The sequence below is a fragment of the Corvus kubaryi genome, unplaced genomic scaffold (genome assembly GCF_017639235.1).
Source record: "Corvus kubaryi isolate FWS band 111438036 unplaced genomic scaffold, C.kubaryi_AGA036_p1.0 66, whole genome shotgun sequence".
NCBI classification, from domain to species: domain Eukaryota; kingdom Metazoa; phylum Chordata; class Aves; order Passeriformes; family Corvidae; genus Corvus; species Corvus kubaryi.
In genome coordinates this window covers 14,973,498-14,996,691 of record NW_024582054.1, presented here as the reverse complement: position 1 = coordinate 14,996,691, position 23,194 = coordinate 14,973,498, and the positions used below count along the sequence as shown (strand labels likewise).

General features: G+C 40.3%; 1 protein-coding gene across 2 annotated transcripts; it reads right to left on the bottom strand.

The window, feature by feature from the left end:
- Positions 1-12,673: 12,673 nt before the first annotated feature.
- On the bottom strand, positions 12,674-23,194 carry CIPC (CLOCK interacting pacemaker). Of its 2 annotated transcripts, none has more exons than XM_042047099.1 (4): positions 23,155-23,194; positions 21,076-21,250; positions 20,001-20,170; positions 12,674-16,499 (listed from the first exon to the last, which is right to left on the bottom strand). In XM_042047099.1, exons 2-4 carry the CDS (start codon positions 21,140-21,142, stop codon positions 15,621-15,623), a joined length of 1,116 nt encoding a protein of 371 aa, XP_041903033.1. In that variant the 5' UTR covers positions 21,143-21,250; positions 23,155-23,194; the 3' UTR covers positions 12,674-15,620. The 2 variants fall into 2 exon arrangements, with proteins under 2 accessions (XP_041903033.1, XP_041903034.1); XM_042047100.1 differs by lacking the exon at positions 23,155-23,194 and adding an exon at positions 22,770-23,092.

Below are 23,194 nucleotides of genomic sequence, written 5' to 3'. Positions count from 1 at the left end.
AAAAAGATTTGAATTGGGGATATTAATTGAATTTATTACTAACAATATCAGAGCAGGATAATAAGAAGTAAAATAAATCTTAAAAATACCTTCTCCCCACCCCTCTCTCCTCTCCTTCCTGAAGTCTACCTCTTCTCCCCCAGAGCGGTGCAGGGAGATGGGGAATGGGTGTTATGGTCAGCTCATCAGATTGTTTCTGCTGCCAATCGGGGAGAGGAGTCCCTCCCCTGCTCCAGTGTGGGGTTCCTCTCACGGGATACAATCCTCCACAAACTTCTCCAACATGAGTCCATTCCACGGGCAACAGTCTCCATTAACTGCTGCAACATGGGTCACTCTTCCATGGGGTACAGTCCTTTAGGCACAGTCTGCTACGGCATGGGTCCCCACAGGGTTACAAGTCCTGCCAGCAAACCTGCTCCAGTGTGGGCTCCTCTCTCCATGGGTCTGCAGGTCCCTGCCAGGATCCTGTTCCAGCACAGGCCTCCCATGGGTTCAGAGCCTTCTCTCAGGCATCCACCTGCTCTGGTGTGGGTCTCTGCCACGGGCTGAAGGTGGATCTCTGTACCCCTGTGGTCCTCTATGGGCTGCAGGTTGACAGCTGCCTCACCACAGTCTTCACCACAGGCTACAGGGGAATCTTGACTCCGGCACCTGGAACACTTCCTTCCTCTCCTCCACTCGGTGTCCCGCAGAATTGTTCCTGTCACGTATTTTCACCCCACACTTCTCTGGCTGCAAGTACATCTGCTCAACAACCTTTGTTTTCTTCTTAAATACATTATCACAGAGGTGTTACTATAATTCCTGATTGGCTCAGCCTTGGTCAGCAGCACATCTGTCTTGGAACCACCTGGCATTGACTCTGCTAGACATGGAGGAAGCTTCCGGCAGTTTCTCACAGAAGCCACCCACTAGCCTCCCCACTACCAAAACCTGGCCATGCAGACTCAACATACAGTGTCATACACTGTTTGCATACTGCCTCCTTTAACATGTTGTCAGTCACCTTAATAGAAGTTCCAGAGCTGCTATCAATTAAAAATAAATGGAGCATGTTGATCATTTACTTCACAAGAGGCAAGGCAGGGGATGGCAATAGCAAGCTCTGTGTGCCAAAGTTTCATTTGTCTGCTACAGATGTTACTGTATATCCAACAGCTTAGGGGAATGCACAGCCTCTGGCCTGTATTTCAGCTCTTTTACTCAGTCTGTCTTTACCACTAGTCATTCCAAACTTATTATGCCTAACTGGAAGATTTTCATTAGCTGTCAGGTCAGTCTTTTAGCTGCTTGTGTTGGACAAGAAGAGATGAAGACCTGAACCTATGTATCATCAGACTCATGAAAGTACAATAGATTGGTTTGTCATCACAATACCCTTAATAATCTTATATATTCACTCGGCAATGGAGTTAACACAGTGGACCCACCCAAGAGTCTGTAGGAGTTAACAAGCAACTGCTGAATGCAGCCTTGTCACAGAGACTATTATCAAGGAATTATGTTATCATCCAGAACTGCTTGAGACTAGAGAGGAGCTTTATGGTCAGTGACAGGAAAAAAGGAGACAGATCATCTGGAACTCCTAATGGTTTATAACTGCCAGGAGGGAACACTTGACCAGTACAACAGAAGCAATCTTTGTAGGTCTAAACATGAACTGCCAAAGTCAAACAGTCCCACAAAGTCCAGATGCTATGAAAGCTACTTTGAGAAAAAACTTCAGCATAGCATTACCTAAAGGAAAAAGTGATTCACTAATTAAGAATTCCCAAGAACCCAGTGTTAAGATCAATGTTTTGAGTCCTTCGAGACTTGGAGAGCCCGTCCCTCTACTGACAACTTTCAAGAATCAGTTCTTTATTAAAGTCCACTGAGTTTGATACTTAAAGCTGTCACTAGATGTTCTGCCAAAACATCCCATGCTATATTGAGTGGTTTACTCAATACTGAAGACCAACATAGGTCATCCCAGTAGCAGCCATTGATACTATGATTTTCTTCTCCAGGGAACACCTGTAACAGTCAATGGGATGGATTTGTCTGAGAAAACCTTGATTAACCAAGCAATTTATTACACTACAGAAAACTTGACTGAGATTATTATTGTCAAGAGAAATAATTTTTCTCTTCAAGCCACAGTACAGGTATGAAATAAATCTTCTGGACTGATCTATCAGCAGTATGCACTAGAAGTAGTATGCACCAGACTGCAATTTACTGACAGCTCTTGCTGTCTTCCTTTATGCTTCCACTGTCACTAACCATCCAAAGAAATAAGTCAATTTGTGAATATGAAGCTACTGAAGAAGCCTAAGAAAGCAAAATGTTGCAACACAATTCTACCTATGTATCAGCTATACTGTTTATAGAGACTTAAAATCCCTTTTAAAGCTCTGGAAACAAAGCTCCAAAAAACATAATAATTTCATGCCGGGAGAAAAGGTGAAATTTCAAATCAAACTCTGAGACCCAGTTTCTGTCTATCAGAACTGGAGTGTTTTCCAGGTGTGTGGATTCACCCCACAATCACCTCATATCATTCCATTGCTTCAGGATAGACAGGCATGTCAGAAATTTGACTGTATAACCAATGCAGCTGGAGGCACAGCCAGCCTAGGCAGAGCCAATGCCTGCTGCAGGAGATGCCATCAGCTCAGAAAAAACTATCCAGGCTGTCAACAGGGCACTAGAAGCCTCCTAGTTCAGGTAAGTGTTACAGCGGGGATTCTGTAACACAATGCACCAAACCAGGAGTCCCGTGGAAAGGAAATATACATGAACAGATTCTTGATAGATATTTCAGAGAGATGTTTATTTCTCCAGCTGCATGGCCGGAGCTCTGCCCAGGAACTGTTACAGTCACCGGACCCGAGGGTCCTTCTGCCCGCGCAGGGAACACAAACCAACCAATGGGAACGAGGCTGAGCAGGGACAGGGAAACCCCGTGCCTCCCCTCACGGCCCCTCTCCCAGGGCTACATGGCAGGGGGAGGAGACCCCAACAGATAAGGATCTTTCCTGTAGGACAGAAGCTTCCTATCGGATCCAGCTACATCAGTCTGCAGGCCAACACCACATTTCTCCCCTTGACCATCTCTTTTTGACTCTGCATACAGACTACTCCTCATGAACTAATTTGGCCAAAACTTGTCCAGCATCATCCAATCAGCTATTAGCATGTTCTGTGAAAGGATGAATTTCAGCAGGGGCTTATTAGGATATGTATTATATTGACGGGAAAAGAGAAGGATAGTGTGAAATACATGAAGGAGCATGCCAACCCAGCCTGCAAATTATAGCATGAAGGACAAAGTGAGATGAGCCCGCAGAATAAGATGGCAGCATTTTAGACTGCATATGGACTTGAAGCAAAAAATTACAATAAACCTTTTCCATAGTTCTATAATGCAGAATGAAATGGAATATTATATTCAGCTTTGCCTTTATTAGTCAATCAGATGGAGTTCAAAGAAAAGACGTAAGTGATTAAGAAGCTGAGAAATGGATTTGTAAGATTTAAAAAATTGTCATATTTATCTAGCTCAGGAAACTACAACTAAAGTGGATGTAAGGAAAATGTGGTAACCACCCATGTATTTTGGAGGGTGGGAAAAATAATTCATGTTGGACAAACAAGCATCAACTGGAAACAGCGTTCAGTTTAAGAAAAGGAAATTATATGTTAACATTTCAGGAAATACTTCCAAACAGTTCTTCCACTGTCAGCTTTTGGAATAAACTTAGGTTGGAGAAGCTGAAATCTTGGAATCTAGGGAGCTACAGAATGAAGAGGGTAAAGAACAGTGAACAGGGAAGTGCCTGCTGTTGCTGGAAAAATAAATAATAATAGTGGGAAAAATAAATCAGAGAAGCTTCCACTTTTTACCTAGACAGTTGTTCAAGCTTAATCCAATAGGAGCTATCCTTTTCTATTCTGCGTTTCACTTCTTACCATCTCGTCTGGGTTCAAAATATTTATTAGCACCAGTGCAAATTTATTTAATAAAAGTAACATGAAACAGAAATAGTTGTGTAAATAAAGTTATATATAGGTGATATGTGTTGAAAGATGCAAAAAACAGTGTTTTGGTCTTCTTTTCATAAATATGGTATAGAGCTTGATTCCCACATGGCTTCTGTTTGTAAATGCATCAGCAATGATTGAGAGTAGGCCAACAATATCACAATGTTATATTCCTAAAGTAGGTTTCTAACACTGTCCCTGCCCAGCTCCGTGGGGTCCCGCGTGCCCCCACAGCAGCACGGGTGGGTTCAGTGTTACAGTCGGTAGAAAGAGCTGAGAAGGGCATTTGCGTGCGTTCCCGCAGGACCATTTAATCCTGCAACGCTGTGGAAGGTTGCAGAGGCAAATAGGAACGTGATCCCAAAATTCACAGTTTTATCCGGGGGCGGGGAAAAGGCAGCACCAGGGAACGGGGACCAATGGGGAAGCTCTGGGGGAGTGACGAGGGGCAGAGGCTGACAGGCAACCCGGGAATCCAGACTGGGGTAGATGAACATAACAGACCAGTGCAGCCTGGGAGAAGCCTTCCTGGTCACCCGAACGTAAAGTGGTTCTTGTGGCACTAGGAACTTGTCTTACTGAAAACTCTCTCTGTCCCTTGTCATGTATGTTCACAGGCCACCGCAGTTTTTGTTCGATGATGACTTATGGTGTTATTTCTCAGAACTTCAATAGGACTAAGAGATACCCAAGCTGCTTATGTTTATACCCTTTTTCATACTTTAAGGGACTGTCAGAATGACCTCTCTGTGTCTGTGCAAACTGAAGAAAACGTATTTCTATTTGACTTTTTTTTAACCTTGAAATGAACAGTTAGGTATGTTAACTTCCCATAACACAGCTTTCAGATGGTTTGGAAAAATGCTACCAGCTAAGAACTTTGGTAATGTCAAGACCCTCAAATAGAGCAGCTACATAAAGACATGCAAACTGAGATGTCATAAAAGATTTAAGACCACTTTTGAATTCTGACATAATTTGAAGACAGTCTTTCTTTTTCTTCTTTACTCTTGCTCCTTTTCCCCCTCCTTCAAGATAATACATGGAAAGATTTGTGATAAAACACAGCAGGTCATATAGAAAAGACTTACATGGAAGAACTGGGAGACCTTTACAATATGCGGGAAATACCAAAGAGGAGAAAGCAGACATTTCATTAGCTCAGCTATTATTATTTATAAGTCAACTAGAATGACCTTTTATACTTGTTTGATAAAATTTACTTACTGAAACCCCAGTGGAAATGTGTCCAATTCATAATTTAGATTTCCAGCAAAAGCCTAAAATTAAAGTTCATATTTAAGTGGAAGTGTTAAGAGGTTGTACAGATTTTCACTCCTCACAGGAAGTCCCTGAGGCATAAGAAGCATTTATCTGGTGGTCAGAAGTCTCCAGCACTACATCAGAAAAAGTAATGATTTTGCAGCTAACTTGCCAAATGTCGAGTCTTTTAAGAAATGTGACTCAATCATCTGGGTTATATAGGTGCACAAATGGCAAGACTGTGCCCCTGAAGATTCTTCAAGGCATACAAAAATTCCACTCACTAATGCATTGCTATAGATTAGAAGCCATATGACATTACTTCAAAAATTTACACTGTCTCAAAAGTCAGTACTTAAAAGTCCTGATCCTTTATACCTTGGGTTCTGACAAATCCCAGCACCTCTCCAACAAAATAGTGCAAACTATGTAAACCCATGCGAGCAAGCAGGACAGAAGCTTCATGGATGAAGACAATAATGAAAACACTAAGTCCTACAAGTAGCAGAGAACTGCAGCTCAGTCCAGGAAAAAAGATTTGAGTATATTAGCTTCTAGCATGGACAGAATCCCATGACTGCAGCTGCACTACTCACACCCTTCATTTTACTCATGTGTTTTGCAGGTATGTTGGTTAGACTGCAGTACTCAACGTCTTCCAGGAGTGCACTGAAAGCATTTTTCTGATTTCAAATATTGTGCCTTTTTAGACAGAATAATGTGACATCTCCTAAGTCTTCAGGCTTTTGACCCCAGTTTCGTATGTTGCATTATTACAGTTACATGAAGAGATTTACATGCTGGAAAGGAAAATTACATGCATGGGCACAAATTAATACATGAGCGGGGCACAACAGATGTCTGTTTACACCACAAGAGGGTTTTTTAGTGTCTGCAACACAGCCAGCTAGCACTCTATCCATTCCTCTAGCCTTATCAACCTTGAGATATTTATAAAAGTTTCCTGGATAGGCATAGCAGTAGAGATTTTAGTCAGCTACATTTTTTCCTTTCAGTTTTCGAAACCATAAGAAAACAGTCCCTATACTCACTTGTGGAATTACATTAGGGAAATTAACCCAGTGAGTATGTAGTTTAATCTATTAACATGAAAGAAAATGTAGGTTAGTATAACCACACAAATGCTCAGCCTTTAGAAAATCTAGCACCAGAACCATGACAGCCCACAGCCATGACTTGTTGTTCCAATTCTTATACAAGAAGCTTGAAGCACTTTATAATAGGGAACAAGTTATGCTTTTCTCATTTTACAGCTGAGAAGATCAAAGTGCCTTCTACAAGGGGAAACAAGAAACTGAGCCTGGGGCCATCTCAATTCCAACCATATGTCATTGTTAGAATTATTTCATGCAGCAGTAGCAATGCCAGTGCCAAGTGCTTTTGAGGTGGGTGTGATTTGTGGGATTAAAGCAACAAATTTAAGCCTACAGCGTATTTTTTGGCTGGAGGAGAGGAGGGAACACTCAATGAAAGCAGCAAGTTAGTTCCTCTTCACCACCAAGATACATTTCAGTTTATACATCTAAATCAAACGGTGAAAAAAAATCTCTGTGTTTAAAAACATTTTTAAAAAGAAACCTGGAAAACTGGTCTACTGTGTGGACAGCTACCTTAAAATCTATTTTCACACATCTGTGAGAAAAATCTTTGGTAACACTGATGTTCAGTGTTCTTTTCCTTTCCTTTGCCTTTGTTCTTTCTCCTTTACTAACAGCTGTCACCTACTTATGGCAATAATTTTGTGGAATGTACTTCATCTTTTTCAATTTTCTTCACGTCAAATTGCCAAGATTTTAGGTGTCAGCCATATGGCAACCAGTCCCTCACTCAAAGTTCTCTTATTTTATCTTCTACCTGATGTGACAATTTAAGACTATAGAAAAGCAATGGAAAATTACAGTGCATTGACAACAGCATGCGATTTAAAACAAATACTTTCTCATGCCAAGGAAATACTGAACATTAATAGTAATCACTGAAGTAAGACTGAGAGCTGATGCTACACATCATAAATATCACATTTTCGTTGAGATGTTTTTTGAATTAATTAGAAAGAGACCATGGCAAATCTCAAAATAAGGAAGAAGTCCAAAAGTATATGTTAGACATGTCAGTGCTAATGGCACTTGTAGGACATTCAGTGTGAACACAATTGCCAGTATCAATTTCATGCTGTTTTGTGTGCTTAGGTTAGAGAAGTTCTCATCTGGAGCTTGGGTGCCATGGAAATGTACGAAGATCCAAGAACTGAGTGCTGCTATACTTGTTCTCATCCCAAACAGAAAACGATCTCAGGCAAATTGGGACTTATTTTTAGTCATATTTATATTTTGAAGGGAGATAAAATGGATACAGTAGCCCATTTACTGAAAAATGATGTGTTAAGGACTGATCTTGCATCAGAACAGGGTGTGATAAAGAAATAACAAAAGCATGCCAAAAGATAAACTAAGCTGTGGAGAACAATGGAGTGTTTTCCTCCCTTCCCCATACTAATATGAGAGGTAGGCAGTGGCTTGTTATTGCTATTGTCATTATATTTTATGAAATAGTGAATCTCTGCATGGCTACTGAGCACTTGGTTGTCACTGAGCTGACTGCCAGAGCAGTGAGATGAAGCAAGAATGTGAGCATTCCTCTGAGGCGTTCTTCTGCAGATAAACAGATGTTATAATCTGGAAACAGAAGTGGTATCAAGGCATCACTTGCCCCCTGGAAGAGAAGGCATCCATCTCCTTCCACTCACCCAACAAAGCCCACTGATATGCACTTCACATCAGACGGCTGTAGTGTCTCAGGCTGGTAGGTGCTGGAGAAGCAGTGGAATTTGAAAAAAAAGCAAGCCTTAGAAACTGCAATTATCCTTCCCATAACTTTGCTGGCTCCAGGATCCAGCAGAGGCCGTGTATCATTCTGTTTCTCCTAACACCACTGTTTTAAGTTTGGCTGTGGAAAAAATTGAATGGGCTAACAATTTTAACATGCAGGCAAGTTTGACCTTTGCATCCCAGCCTTTCAAAGAAATAGAGCCTTTGACTTTGGCCACGAGGTGGGTGTTCAGACCGCCCAGCTTGTTTCTGAACTGCTAGAAGGTAGTCAGGGCCATTGGTTTATCTGTGCACCAACATATCATTCTCAGTGACAACGTCTGTCTTAACTACAGTCTCCCAACGGTCTCTACCCAAACGCTGCTATTGCACAGAACCAGGAGCACTACAGCAACAGACCTCAGTACAGTTACTTGCTCTGCTCTGTCCCAGTTTGGGTTGGCTGCAGCTCCCATTATACATGTGGAGGCGTTCCACTATTTAGATAATTACCATCAAGCTCAAACTTTCATCCTTGCACAATCAGTTGCAATCAAATGTTTTGGATACTTCCTGGCCATTTATCACATAATTAGTCTCAGCAACCCACTTTCAAAATGTTCTCAAAAAGCATTAATGTGTAAGTGTTCTGCAAGCATGGTTAGTGACAGGATGTTGAACAGGGAGAACCAATTTCACTTTGATATAGACTATCCTATTCTGACTCCCGAGCATGTTTGGATATGTATAACATTATCATTTGCATGGGAGATAATACTCAGCAAGAACACAAAACAACAGGCATTGCTAACATTCACCCCGGGTAAAACAGCTTTCCTACTGTCCACTCGTATTTCACACTTTGCACACTAAACACTGCCCATTTCACAAAACTGTCACTGCACTGAACTCTGCCTCTGGCAAATGTAGAACGAGACCTATCCAGCACCATGATGTTTTGTGCCAAACAAAACCCGTATTTATTTTTTTTTAAAGTACAATTTTTAGGGTGAAAAAACTGTATTTGTACTCACTCAGCCAGTGATTTTCTCAGGAGATGCTCTTTCATCCTCACTTGGGATCTCTCTATTGGTCTCCTCTGCCATTGCAAACAACTGAGCAGTTCTGACTGTCTATGTAGGCATCTGCTTCTTCAGCATGAGGTGGTAGAACCACTCATCAAAGTTGGGGTCCTGTTTCTCGTACAGGCAACCCAAACCAATCCAGGTGAAGGACATGAAGGTTTACCTCATTTCTTTAGAGAAATAACATCATCTGCCTTTCCCACAGTCCAGACTATTTCCAGAGTGCTTGAGATTCACTGAAAAATGAATGCTATGACGAACACTGAAAAACACTTAAACTTTCAGCCAAAAGATTTCTTCATTTTCAAAAAAAAACACCTGAGTTTTCCATTGAAAACATATGCATTTTTCAAACAGTCCTGTCTGCTAAAAAACAGTAAGGATTGGTTTTCTGTTATTGGATTTCTTAGTCCTGGCCTAAGTACTTGGCCTAAAAATAAAATCCATACTACTGCTATGGAAAAAAAGTAAGATTGTGTTAAGTGAGCATGGTAAGAAGCATTTCACTTCCAATTAACTAAATTAATTTAATCACAATAAGAACATGAAGAAAACAATTAAGAACTTAATGAAACTCCTCTTTTGGCCCTGGAAAGTCCATTTCCTCCATTTCTTAATACGTATGAGATGCAGAAGAAATCTTTGCTGGCAGAGCTTCTGTTCAAAATAAAAATTATAATGCTGCAGTGCACAATGGCAAAAGCAATTCAAAAAAATTCTTGTTGAGCGATTAGAAAAAAGATGTATTATGCCTCTCAGATCATAACAGTAGCTTGATTTCCACTTCAAAAAGTAATTCAGAACATTTCAAACAACACTTATTACGAATTTTAAATTCAGCAAGTCTGAATAAGTTGTGACTAAAAATTTCACAGAGTTTATCAAGAAGCTCTCTGGACCACCAATACTATTTAAATGAATTTCACACTACTAGGAAAGATTTCAGAGGACTGAGGTGAGGAAAGAACTAATAGAGCATCAGCTTTTCCTTGAGTAGGTAGACTGATTTAAGTTGACACAGCAGGACAATGGAAAGCAAAATAATGGAATAACCCATAATTTTTGATTATTCCAGGACATAGAAAGCAAAACTAATTGAAATTACTGAAGCTTCTAAGAAATAGAGCTGGTCAGATAAAACTGACTCCTTATATTGATCAGCTAGAATTTAAAATTGGTTGAAGACAAAGCCAACACACACGTAGTATTTATACTACTGAGGGGCGTTTAGAAGTGTGCCACATGCAGACTGAAGCTGGATTTATACAAAATTAACTGGTTGGTATGAAATACATTGCAACTATGGTTTCTGAATTGTATACAGACATCCATTAAGCAAAATCTTCTTATTCTTATTTTAAAAATTGGTTCTTTACTATAACATTATTTAGTATTATTTTCAGTAATTGAAATACAAGATAAAATTACCTTTAAAATCTCATCTAAAGATGAAAATGTCTCAAAGGACAGAAGCAGAGAAAACTAATGAATACAATTGGCCACTTCCTAAAACCAGATTGCTTTGTTTTCTGGCTGCAAACTGCATTCAAAGGAATGTGGAAACACACAGGCACAGGGATTCACCAACCACGGAAGCAACAGGCACAGGGATTATTTAGACTTCCAATTGGATGTCATGACCAAGACTCCTATAAAAATGAAGTAGAACAGCAGCAGGGAGAGTGAATATTGTGCAATTCTTTCAGCAGTCCTGTTTTGCTATTAGTGTTCCAATTAAAAATGCATTTATTTTAAAGGATCCAAAAAAGAGTACCACAGACAAAGAGGATCCAAAAGGCTTGAGTCTATTTACTTATTTTAAAAATGAAAGCTGAAGAGTGACTTGTTCAGTTTGCAAATGCCTACAATGAAAACAGCAATGTCACAGCATCCACTTTAGTTTAGCAGACAACAGACAAAAGATCTGACAGCTGGATACACAAAGATGACAAATTCAGGCTCAATGTAAGAGGCATGTGTTTAACAGTAAGTAATGATATTTCAAACAATTTGGGTGGATTCTTAATCTTAGGAGCTTTCAAATCAATGCAGGATGCTTCTTCTAAGAACAGCTTTAGTTAAACAAGAATTTGAGGAAGTCTTGGAAACTGCTCTGCAAGAGAGCAGACTGAACACATGGTGTTTCCTTCTGCCTTCTGAATCAGATTACACTGGAACTGCTACATTTTTTTTCATGGAAATACTTCAAATGAGGTAGATTTAAAAAGGGAAGAGAAGTGGGCATGAGCATTTTTGACACGTAGGACCATGCAATACTGTTGGGACTATATGGCTGCATTATACTGCCACCTGAAAGAAGCATCACCTAGGTACAGCAAGAGTGTAAAATTGTGTAGGTAGGGAGGGACCCTACATTTTTGTACCAGAAATTATGAAAATGAAAGCAGTAACAGCATGCTATGTTCAATCTAGTGGATGCCAGAAATTTTGCATGCCAGGAGATTGCTCAGCCCAAGCCTGCAACGTTCCTTTCAGAACGTTTTTATCATGAGAAAGAAAACCAAGACAGATGCAACACACTTGAAAGAAGAAATTCACCTGTAGGGCCTCGGTGAAATAAAGGTGAAAAGGCTTGACATGCTGCAGATAGACTTAACCATGTAAAGGAAAAGGTAGTCAGAAGAGACAGAAACCCAAGAATTTCCTGCTTGAATTGTATCCGTACTTTTATGAACATAAAATTTGCAAACACAGAGTCTCCAGTCTCAGGAAATAAAATTTCAGTTGATGGCACTCCTTTTTGGATACAAGGCAATAAGATTCAAATTGTCTTGTGTGGTGCCAAGTAAGAGCTTTGACCAGAATCTCTTGTATCTTAGGACAAAATCTCATGCCACGAGGCTGCTGGATATTTTGGACATGACTGCCTAGTTCTCCCTGCAAGAGTCATGTTTGAACAAAAGAAAGACCATGTCAAGACAGGCACATTTTGAAGAAATGTGTTTTGGTGAAAAGCTTGTATACAGATTTAGTTGGAGAATGTTCTTCAAAAGAGAGTATAAAATTTTTTACTCCAGTAATTCTTTCAGTAGTCAAGATTTTTACTTCACAATTTCAAACTTCTGCATACCCAGCTGACAGGATTAAGACACAGCGTGGGAGTTCACCCTGCACAGACGGTGAGCATAATGTACAGTCATCATGGAGACAACAGTTCAGAGATGGAAAAATCCTTCTAGGTTGTTCATGACAGATCTATGGCAGCGGTCACCCACGACAATGTATTTTTAGAGTTCTGTACAGCCCATTTCTATGCATGCTCCTCCCAGAGACCCTTTAATTCATACATACTGTTAAAGCTCACATGACTGTCTTCAGAGAGATACATCATAGTATCAGTTTTGGATCTGCACTTTCCCACATGGGCAACATGCTGCTGTGGAGCTGTATTTAAAGCATGCTTTGGAACCAGCAACTTTGCAGTTCAACACCACTAAATAACCCACAAACTTTTCAAGTATATACTTTATTTCATTCGTATTTCACAGTCAGTTTCTGTAAAGTTTTAGCAAAAAGGTCGTGTTCTATAACAGAGGCGTTAGGCTACTGTATTCAGAGCTAGCAACGGGCTTTGAAAGTACAGAAAATATTTACATTCCAACCAGAATAGCAGAATTTCAAAAAGACATAGTAAAAGTAATCAAAAATACCAACATTTATTAAAACTTAATATAAAAATCAGTCTGTCTGACCCATCAAGCTACCCCAATTGTAAGTTGTCAGCAACAGCTGAAGCTGCAGCGGGCTATCTGACCAATTAGACCAAGACAGCTGCCTTCAGCTAACTTCTTAATAGCAAGTCTTGCTGCTTCAAAGATCAAAAACCCCTGTGAGTTCATTGCTTATAGTTTCCATACAGAGGCTAACATTTCTGTTCAAATCTACTGGACCACTTCAAGATCCTGCCCAGAATCTGGACATACCCTGGTCCTGATGTAGTCAACTAATTTTCTCAATGCACTTCCAAGCTAACCTATTTTATTACATTGCAGCCAAGAAAGGAAAGCCCTTATTGTTTTAAATCTCTATCAGGGCTCCCAGGAATAAAGGCAGCTAAGAAAACTGAACAGAATGGTACCTGATGATATATTTATAACCAGGGACCTTCAACATCCTTTTTTTTAATAGATGTTGAGTTAAGGTTTTCCATTATCTAGGGATATGCTTCCTAAGGGGCCCCAGATTTAAGTATGAGTTCCAGAGTGGATTTTTCTAGTTGAGTAAATACTTTTTAAGTCTGGACTGATGCCCAGGAAGAGATTTCTAACCAGCTGCTGGACTTTATTCACAGATTTATTGAACATATATTTATACAAATTACACCAGCTGAAAGGCCCATTAGCTGTAAGCACACCCACTTCAGCCCACCCTCCGTACTGTCAGGGAAAAAATACATGTGCTGCTATAAGGACTAGGAGAGATTTCCATCAGCTAAGTCTCCCTAAGTCAGAGGGCACTGCCCTGCAAGGCAAGTTTTTCATTCTTTTATACTCTATCAGAGCAGTGGAAATAGAATGGAGAAGGTCACCGGTAGACTCATTTTTTCTTGTCTCAGACAGCTACAACTTGACTTCATTTTTTCTGCCTCCCTTTCATCTCCAGGTACCCTGAGCCCATCATCTTGTTTTCTAGGGCAATCGCTTCCTATAAATACATATTCTGAACTTCAAATTCTCCTCTCTATTTAAAAGATAGAATAAGAACTTTAGGAAAAGTAGGAAAAATATCCTACGCACTTTCTCATACCTCTCACCTCTAGGCCTATTACATGTATTTGATCAATGGATCTGCCTCCTCTCCTTGTAAGAAGTTCAGATGAAAACAAAATCTTCTTATTTCATAAATGGCCTGAGGTACCATCACATCTATCCTGCCAAATGTCATTTCGTGCAGGTATCACAACTGATAGATTGTGTCTACACTGGACATGTCCTACATTATTACCCTGTACTGTGCTGCCTTCTGGGTTTGCTGGCTAAGTTTCAGTATCACCAGGCTGCAAGTTATGAGACATGGTGGTATCACAACTGTATCAGGTATATTAAAAAAAAAAGAAATGCCAGAACAGTGTCTAAGAACACTTTTAAACAATTCCCACATACTGCACCAGTCTTCAGCAGGTAGGCAGGATCCCATGAAAGGCATGGCTACTAGTTTGCTACAGCTCCACTAGGGCAAACCCTGCCACAACATTTACTCTCTAGGCCCATGGCTAGTACAAAGAGGACTCACATGCCTCAACTTGGTAAGACACGTAAAACATTTCATCAGTGTATAAAGGGTAAAATCCCTTACAAGAGAGAAGGCCCTTACAGTTTCTCTAATGCACCTATTTGAGGAAGGACTATAAAAGTATTCTCTACAGACTTCTGCAATACTGACTCCTAGAGGCATCAGAAAACGTAAAGGTCTAGTCACAAATTAGCAAGACATCCACTCTACTTTCAAGTTCCTTTTTTTAACAATCTGAAACAGATGATAAAAGGAATCACAGCATCAAAATACCTAGTCACCTAGATGGCACGAGTTTTTTAAAACATTGTCACACAGAAAGGAACATATCACAGACTATTCGGATTCCTTAACGTTCTGAGACAAAGCTGTTCTCAATTTTCTACACACACTGGCTCTGAAAAATGATCCCTTCAGATTGCAGGGAGTGATGTAGTTAAGTGTCTAGATAAACTGCAATGAAATAAACATCTGTAAAACAGCTTTTTTAACATGACTACTGTGGCTCTCCACTAGCAAGGTCAGTATCTTATGCACACAGTGCTATCAGCAATGTCTCAAGGCAAGCAGACCAGGAATGCTATCAATCTATATGGAGGAAAAAATGTCTTGGAGTTTGTTTTTTGAAGTTCAAACTTAGGTAGATAAAATTTTTAGAGCGTTTATCCAAGCTGACACACCTCCCACCCTCGCTACATTCATCTGATTTCTCTAAATAAAAAAAAGAAGGAAGGGGGTGGGAGAAGGACTTACTTCACCTCACACCAACTCCCTTCACCTGCTTGGAACTGATGATGGCCCCACAGTGGGGCCTGTTCTGCTGCTGCACTCTCAGAAACAACTATCTGAAGATGGCAATAGGAAGATGCTTGCAGAATACTGCAAATGACTGTCTTCCTTTCAAGAATGGGAACATGCCAGCAGAGCCCATCCAAGCTTCTTCAGTCCAAGGAATTACAAAGAGTTAGCATGAAATTCACTGCAGTACTAAGTACCTATTCTGTCTAGAACCCACCATGCTATTCCAGTCCCAAAGCTGGCTCTGAAGACAAATTGTTAATGGCAATTACAAGTCTTGGACTCAAAAAATGCTCAAGTAAAAGTCTGAGATAGGAAAAAGGAGGCACAGAAATAACTTGACCAACATCTATGCAGATTTTTACTACATGTTGGGATAAGTGGGGTCTTCAAGGTTGCTATCAGCTTTATCAGATCCTGTTAGAGATGCTTCTAGCTCTGCCCATGACTGTGGAGCATTATTCTTTATTGCCTCTATGAAAAGCTGCGTTTGATGCTTCAGCCGGTCCAGCTCGGCCTGAGTCACCTGGTTCTGATGAATGAGCTCCTTGGTTTTTAAAGTGATCTCCAGCAATCCTGACCTGCGTAGCACAACAAGCGTATTCTGAAAGCGTCTGCACTTGCTTTGTTGTTGCAAGAGCAGCTCAGGGGTAGTGCAAATCTCTTCTGGTATCAATGGAGGGCTCCACACTGCAGACGGCATTGTAGTCTGTGATGCACTCTCGCTCTCATGAAGGGTGCACTTTGTTGCCTGCAGAGTTCCAAAGGGCAAAAGGGGAGTCAAACCTGGCGCTTTCTGAGTGTCACTGGAAACATGATGACAACCAGGAAGAGCTGACAGTTTTCCACTTGTCATCACAGCTGAAGAACTTTGCTGGTTAGAATCCTGAGGGGTCTTAAAGCTAACTGGTAGGTGGGCAAAAGGACTAGGAGGCAAGCCTGTGCTCATCAGTACAGGAGAAGTCTCCATCTTGGGTGCTTCAGTGCAGAGTCGTTTATGGCAAGTGGTTTCCTGACATTCTTCTAGATCAAAGGAGTGATCTCTTTTGCAGGGCTGTGGTGCTATTTTGGGATAAGAATTCAGGATGGGCAGGTAATTAGTGGAGTCATTTCTCTTTTTCCCAACAGAGTGAGGATTAATGGGAGGTGGGATTGACGGACGAAGAAACACTAGCTGTGGCTGAGCTGGAATCACTTCAAAGGATGGCTGCACAGTCCAAGACTGGAGCTGTGATGAACTCCCCTGAGAAGCACAAACAGGGAAAAACCACAAGTCTTACAAAAGCATTGTAGAAGATGATAAAAAAAAACTTAAATGAAACAGGTAGACTGTGCCATTTTTCCATATTTGATATATACTGTCCAATTAATGTCTTCTGAAGAGTTTTCTATCAAACTCATCCTTCTCTTTCTCTGACAATGGAGCGTAACTCTGGAAATAAAGCTGTAATCCATAATCCTTTTACTATACAACAACAGATATATTTTAAAACAATTCAATCTGAATTTATACATGCTTTCCTAAATGAGGATTACAATGAAAGCCTGTATTGTTCAATGTTCATTAAAAAGTTTGACCCAGACTTGGGATCAAACTACAAGTGCACAGGAAAGCTGAAAAATAATTAAGCTTTGTGGTTATGAAATATATTAAGAGTCAAGGAAAGACTGCAAAGACATTTTAGGAACAATTCAGACACCTTCTTTGTTGAAATGCAGCAAGTCAAATCTTCTCAAATCTATTCTTATAGCAAGCTTTTGAAATGGTTATTTAAGATACGCAACAGTTGTTCAGTAAGTCTTGTAATTTGAAGTACAATACACGGTTTCAATCAATTTAAAACTACGAAGCAGAAAAAAAAAGGCTGAATATCAACCAATGCAAGGAGAAAAGCCTGCCAGAAGCCCAAAGGAGTTTAACTTCATACCTCTGGTGAAATAGTGTGCACTGATAAACCTTAAGAGCATTTTACATCAAGAACAATGCCAAAGTTTTTACTCCCTCCCACAAGCCATACTCTGGAATATAGGGGTAAACATCCATTTTTACAAGACATTACCTCTTTTTCCTCCAGCACCTTACTACAGATCTTCATGAGACCTTCTGGCCAAAAACATGACTGCTTTTCTCCAAAGATATCAAATAGTCTAGTAAGAGACACTAATTCTTTCTAAAGCAAAATCTCACTTCTTAATATATTCAAGCCATCACCACTACAATTATACTAATACATTGTCAGCTGCTTTTTCGATTCCTTACAACTTGGAACACAACTGGCAGGCCTGCTGAAGGCACAGTTTTTAGCTACCACAAATACATCTTATTATTTTTAGTAATCTGAAATCCATATCCTTTCCACCAGCCTCATAAGTTTTAAACTGGCAAACGCTAACATGCTTTGCTAAAGTCCATTCCCCCAGTAAAGGACTTGGAACTTACCAAAAGTAGGTATTACCCACTGATTAGGACACTGAGACTTGGAGATAACATTCAATTACCTACTCTGACACAATGTTTCTTTGGTTCAGTGGGCAAGATGCTTATGGAATAGGGGTACAGAACAGCTACCTGTAAAAATAAATATTACTACCTTAACACAAGAGAAAGAACATTCAAAAGAAAAGTATCTGGAGATGTAAGGAGTGAGGAAGCATATAAATACTGTAGCTACACATACACAGGACAGAACATGTAGCCTTAAGGAGCAAAGCTTTGGAGTCAGAAGTTGCCATTTACTGCACTGAACAGCACCTAGCACAGCAGAGCCCCATAATCATTGAGACCAAAAGAGCTGTTGTAACTGTTTATCTTGCTCTTGGGTTTCTTCCTATCTCTGTTGTTTCTTCATTTCCTTCTCACATTGCACAGTGTTCTTGTTCTCCTACTCAAAATCTCATTTTCAGTAGAGAAGGACACCTTTATTTTACTAATCCTGCAAATTGTTGTGTGTTTTGTTGCCTTTTTTTAATGAAAGCTATGAAGGCTGATTTCCTGATGTACCAGTGCCACTTGTCGAAAAAGCCTTCCTACTTATTGAAGACTTTCACAAGACTTACAGAAACCTTACCACAACCAGAAGAACTGTGTTTTAGATAATTAATTGCCACTTGATTTTTTTTTTTAGTAGCATTATTGTTAGCTGTTTACATTCTGAAATTGGACCAGCAGATAACAGCAGGTAACCATCACTGTGGAGGATCACAGTGGTTCCAAGACAGAAGAATGATGCTGATTGAAACTGGAAGAAATAAACAGCAGTAACTGGATGCTGCTTTTTCTTTTTTTTTTGGTCCAGCAAGTCCAACTGAGCGCTGCCTTGAAAAGACCATTTTAAAAAGCTGACCATCTGAGATAACCAGGCATAATGAAAAGAGGCAGAAAGACATTTCATTATTATTCTGATTCAGATTTGTTGCTTTTCTTTATTGTAGTAAATGTTTTTCCATTTAACAGTACTATCTTTAATCATACACAGTTAGGTATTATGATGCACTGCTCAAGAGAACCAAGTGTGGTCATTTTATCCACCTCCAACTATCCCTTGCCAAATTTCTTTTTTGCTATACTACCAGGTTTTTTTTTATATATATGTATGTGGTTGGATTTATATATATATATATATACATCTCTATATATAAGCTACTTATTATTAACGGCTGCTTTTTATTGCTGGCAACACAACTTGGAGTTTACCACTGGAATCAGTGCAGGTAATGTCTTAATTCTTGAGCTCTGGGCCAAAGGCTATCAGCCTTTGGTGAAGCTTGCCTGTATAAAAACTACATAAAAATGTCAGCATTTGTTTACACAGTGTGTTGTCCACACATCTAGGAACGTGACTATAAAATAAAATTGTTTCTTGTCAAGATAAAGCATGATGCTCAGGGAACAGAACCACCTCCCCCACAAAAGCATAATCTACTAAATACTAACAGTGTATATTACGTCTTGCTTGTTGTCGTAACAGATTCAGTAGAAAAAGAATCAGGATCTAAATTCTTTTTCCGCCTTCCCACTGTATTCTCAGAAGTATTCTAGTAAAAAGAAGCACTGAAGAACTTTTGCTCTGCTCCAAAAATGAGTGAGTATAGAGCAGGAGGTCTACTAATATGACAGTACTTTGGACTTCTCACATCTTCTGTTAAAATGTAAAATTTACACAGAGGGTCTCACAGATGTGCCAGAGGAACTATACATTACAAAAATACTGGAGAATATAAATAGGGAATGTAATTGTTGCAGTGTGAGCCATCACATGCAATTAAGTGAAATAACTATTAAAACAGAAGTACCACAGCTAACTTTGGATAAGATTTAACTTTTCTGGATTAGTGTTTCCCATTGCATATGAAGCACTTCTAGAACCTAAGAGTTAAGGAAACAAACCTATCATCCTACTTCACCATCTTTACTGAATGAAAAAGACAACAGCAGCTTCCAAAAGCAAATCACCCTTTTCTGTTTAATCTTTGGTGCTATTTACATAACATTCTTGCAGATGTATTTTGGGGGGACTCCTTTGAGACAAAGAGGTTTATTAGATGGAGCAGTTTCCTGATTTCACATTCCATCTTAGTGATTCCAGCTGCCTCTCAAAAGAACAGAGAATCACATTAGAACTTCTTAAATTACCAGTTGCTTTCTGGACTGTAGCAACTTTGCAAAATCTTTTTTGAAAGGAAAAACTTTTTTTAAAAAAATTAAGAACATGCAATATTTTTAAAGATATTATTTCTTCCCTACCTGCTTAACCAACACATTTTTCATAACAACCATAGGAGATAGTGCAGGAAAGGAGCTGCTTGTGGTCCTCGGGCATTGCCAAGGTCCATCCTCTGCATTCCAACACAGTGCATTCAGCACATCCTCTGAGTCCATCTGCTCCATAGCACTTGGGCACTCTGAACTTCCATCTGCCAGATGTAGAATTCAGCTGTTAGTCGTTTCACATGCAATATGCTTATTACTGCCTTCCAGTCCTACTATTCTGCCTCCTTTCAACGAAGTCACAAAGAACAATAAAATTTACTTCTGTAATATTAACAAAATTAAAGCTGCTGTGACAGCTGTTAGACAGCCTCTAATAAAAGGCTTTGTATTTCAGGTCACAGATACATTCTTACACAGACATTTTCTCCCCCGAAAATCTATTACTTTTTGTTCTTTTGTATTTAGTCTCCAAGGGACTGCATAGTATCATGAAGGTTGCTCTAAAAACTTATACAGGAAAGCACTACAGGCTCCAGCATTGCCACATCCATAGTTTGTGATGCAGGCATTTTGTGTCTTGAAATTTTCTATCTAAAACCCCAGTAAAGCAGGTATCTTTCATAGAAGTGCTTTTTTTCTCCTTTAAAGGTCATTTTTGCACACTTTTGTTGAGTACTGAAACAGCACACCGTGTCTATTATTTTACTACTGTTATAACCATTACTCTCTGGTTTATCAGGCTCTACTGACAATATGGTCAGATAGTAAGAGACACTGGGCAGCATAATCCAAAAATTCATTAATCACTGCAAAGAACAAAAAGCAATTTTGACAACTCCATTTCTAGACTCTGAAGTCTGAGATTCTTCCATTAATTCTAAATTCCCATGCCATTCAAATTCACAGGATGAACTTTATAACTTGGTCATGTTCTACTTCAAAAGACTTTGGTGGCAGGATGATTACAGGTGAAACCTATCTTGCATAGAAAGGCCCTCCAAGATAGTGAGACACAAACTCTTTTACTTAGATTTGTTAAACATCACCAATTAAAGCACAGCCTCAGCATGGTAACACACAACAAAGGTAACACAGCAGTTTCCTAAACCTGAATATCCGGAGTCTTTGTCAGATTCAGCTGCCGCCATACTGAAGCGATGGTTGAAGCTCTTCATTTCTGTCACTTTGCCCAACAATTCCTCAAGGGTGTCAGTAGATGACTATTTTGTCCAAGTGCTTGCATAGTGCTGCAGGCAGTTTTTAACATATTTTCCATTGAGGAACTACAAAAACAGTTAAAAACAAAGAAGAAAGACTTTATCTGAATCTAAAGAAAGTTCCATCAGTATAACACAGCAACAGTGGGTAGTTGCATATCTCCTTTTATACTGCCAGTGACCTAACTGGGGACTTTAACAAATATATCAAAATGCTGAAAGAATGAAATTTAGATCAAAACCTAATGTATTGGACATGTCTTTCCACTCCAAAAAGTAAAACAAACTAAAAATGAAAGGCTATTCATAAACAACATTTATTTCAAGAATTAAAATTACTTAGGGCACTATTTATCTTATGAAAGCTTTGTTGTCCCAAGGGCTGAATTGCAAAACAAGACAGTTGTGCTGGGTGAAGTTCTTAAAACAAATACAGCTGAACCTGCAAAGCTGTGTTTTTGCTAACACAGTTTGTTTCATTCTCAAGAGTAGAGTAAGTCATGAGAGAAAGAATGAGTGATCAGTCAACACACTGGGGGCTAAAGAAATCCATGCTGCTAAAAGAGCAACACATAGTGCAATACACTCCTAGGGGAGACAGGGCCTTAGAAATGCCCACACCCAGAATGTAAACACTTAAAGGCTGAAACTAAAAGCTATGAAAATCAGAAAAATGTAGTAACATTATGGCCTCCCACACTACATACTTGTCACAACCTTCAGCTGCTTACTGAGGGTAGGCAGCATCTAGTAAGACAAAGTTTCTGCTTCTCTTACAGAAGATATTTGAGAGTTTGGCTAACAGAAAACTGACAGAATGAAGTGCAGAAATTATTTCTACTACTATTTGTTGAACTTATTTTCCCATAAAGTAACCCACTGAAGTTATGTCTCATGTTAAGTTTTATATTTAAATTACAAAAACAGGAACTCAGGAGTCTGCATCAGTCAGGCCAGCAGCACATCAGCAGCAGTATCCAGTACAAGCTGCTTCAAAGGACATTGCAACAGACATTCTGGAATAATCTACCCAAAAATGAAAGTTTCTTCTTCAGGTCCTGCCAACTTTGTTAGACATGTGGTCCAAAATCCTGAGTCTTAGCACCAGTAATGAATTCTGAAATGGGAATATGACTATCTATCACAAGAATGATGGAATAATGGTCAGCAGAAGAAAACTTCCTCAAGTAGCTAGTTGCATCATTTTTACTTTCCATCTTCAGTCACACCTGCCTGCCAGCCAACAGGTATGGCACAAACACGATTACGTAAGTGCAGACTAGATGCTATCCTTGTAATGGAAGAAGTGGTTTAAGTCCTGATCCACACTTTCATTACTTAGCCCCTTCCAAAACAAATGTATTTTTTTAAGAAAGTGATATGCAGAAATGCTAATCTAAAACAAAACCCCAAAACACCAAAACCACCTCAAACCGAAACAAGAAACAGAAAGAGAGCTAGAAATAAATAAAACAAGAACACCTCATCTGCCAGTTTTGCATCAAGGGAAGATCTGAGAAGGGCTGACACATCATCTTCTCTTATAGAAAAAAACAAAACACCACAACCACAACGGAAAATAAACCAGAAGTGCCACTCCCCCGAGGCACGGGCGTGAGAACCCTCCTGCTCATCCCCGGGCCATAGCCGTCCCCCGGGCCCGGCGGGCAGGACCTCCGCCGCGCACCGCATTTAGAACCGGGCGCCCACGCCGTCGTGCAGGGCCGTTCCTCCCGCTGATCCCACCCAAGCGCCTCCCGGGCCCACACGCCAGGCTCCTGCGGCACGAGGAGAGCCCGCGCAGGCGGGCCGAGCCACCCGGTTGCCGGGCCTGAGCCGCCGCCCCGCCACACGGCGAGGCGCGGCAGGTACAGCACAGTGCCGGAGCCCCAGGGCCGCCACCGCTCCCTCACGGCGGCGGCCGCCGCCTCCCGTCGGGCCGGGCCGGGCCGAGCCAGGCCGCCCCTCACCTGGGCGCGGGGCCGCCACAGCTCAGCCGCGCCGGGCCGC

Coding starts and splice junctions, on each gene's coding strand:
- CIPC (XM_042047099.1), bottom strand. CDS start 21,142: ATGAAGAGCTTCAACCATCGCTTCAGTATGGCGGCAGCTGAATCTGAC. Junction 20,171..21,075: donor CAAAGACTCCGGATATTCAG/GTTTAGGAAACT, acceptor TACATCTGGCAG/ATGGAAGTTCAGAGTGCCCA. Junction 16,500..20,000: donor AAAATGTGTTGGTTAAGCAG/GTAGGGAAGAAA, acceptor TGTGCTTCTCAG/GGGAGTTCATCACAGCTCCA.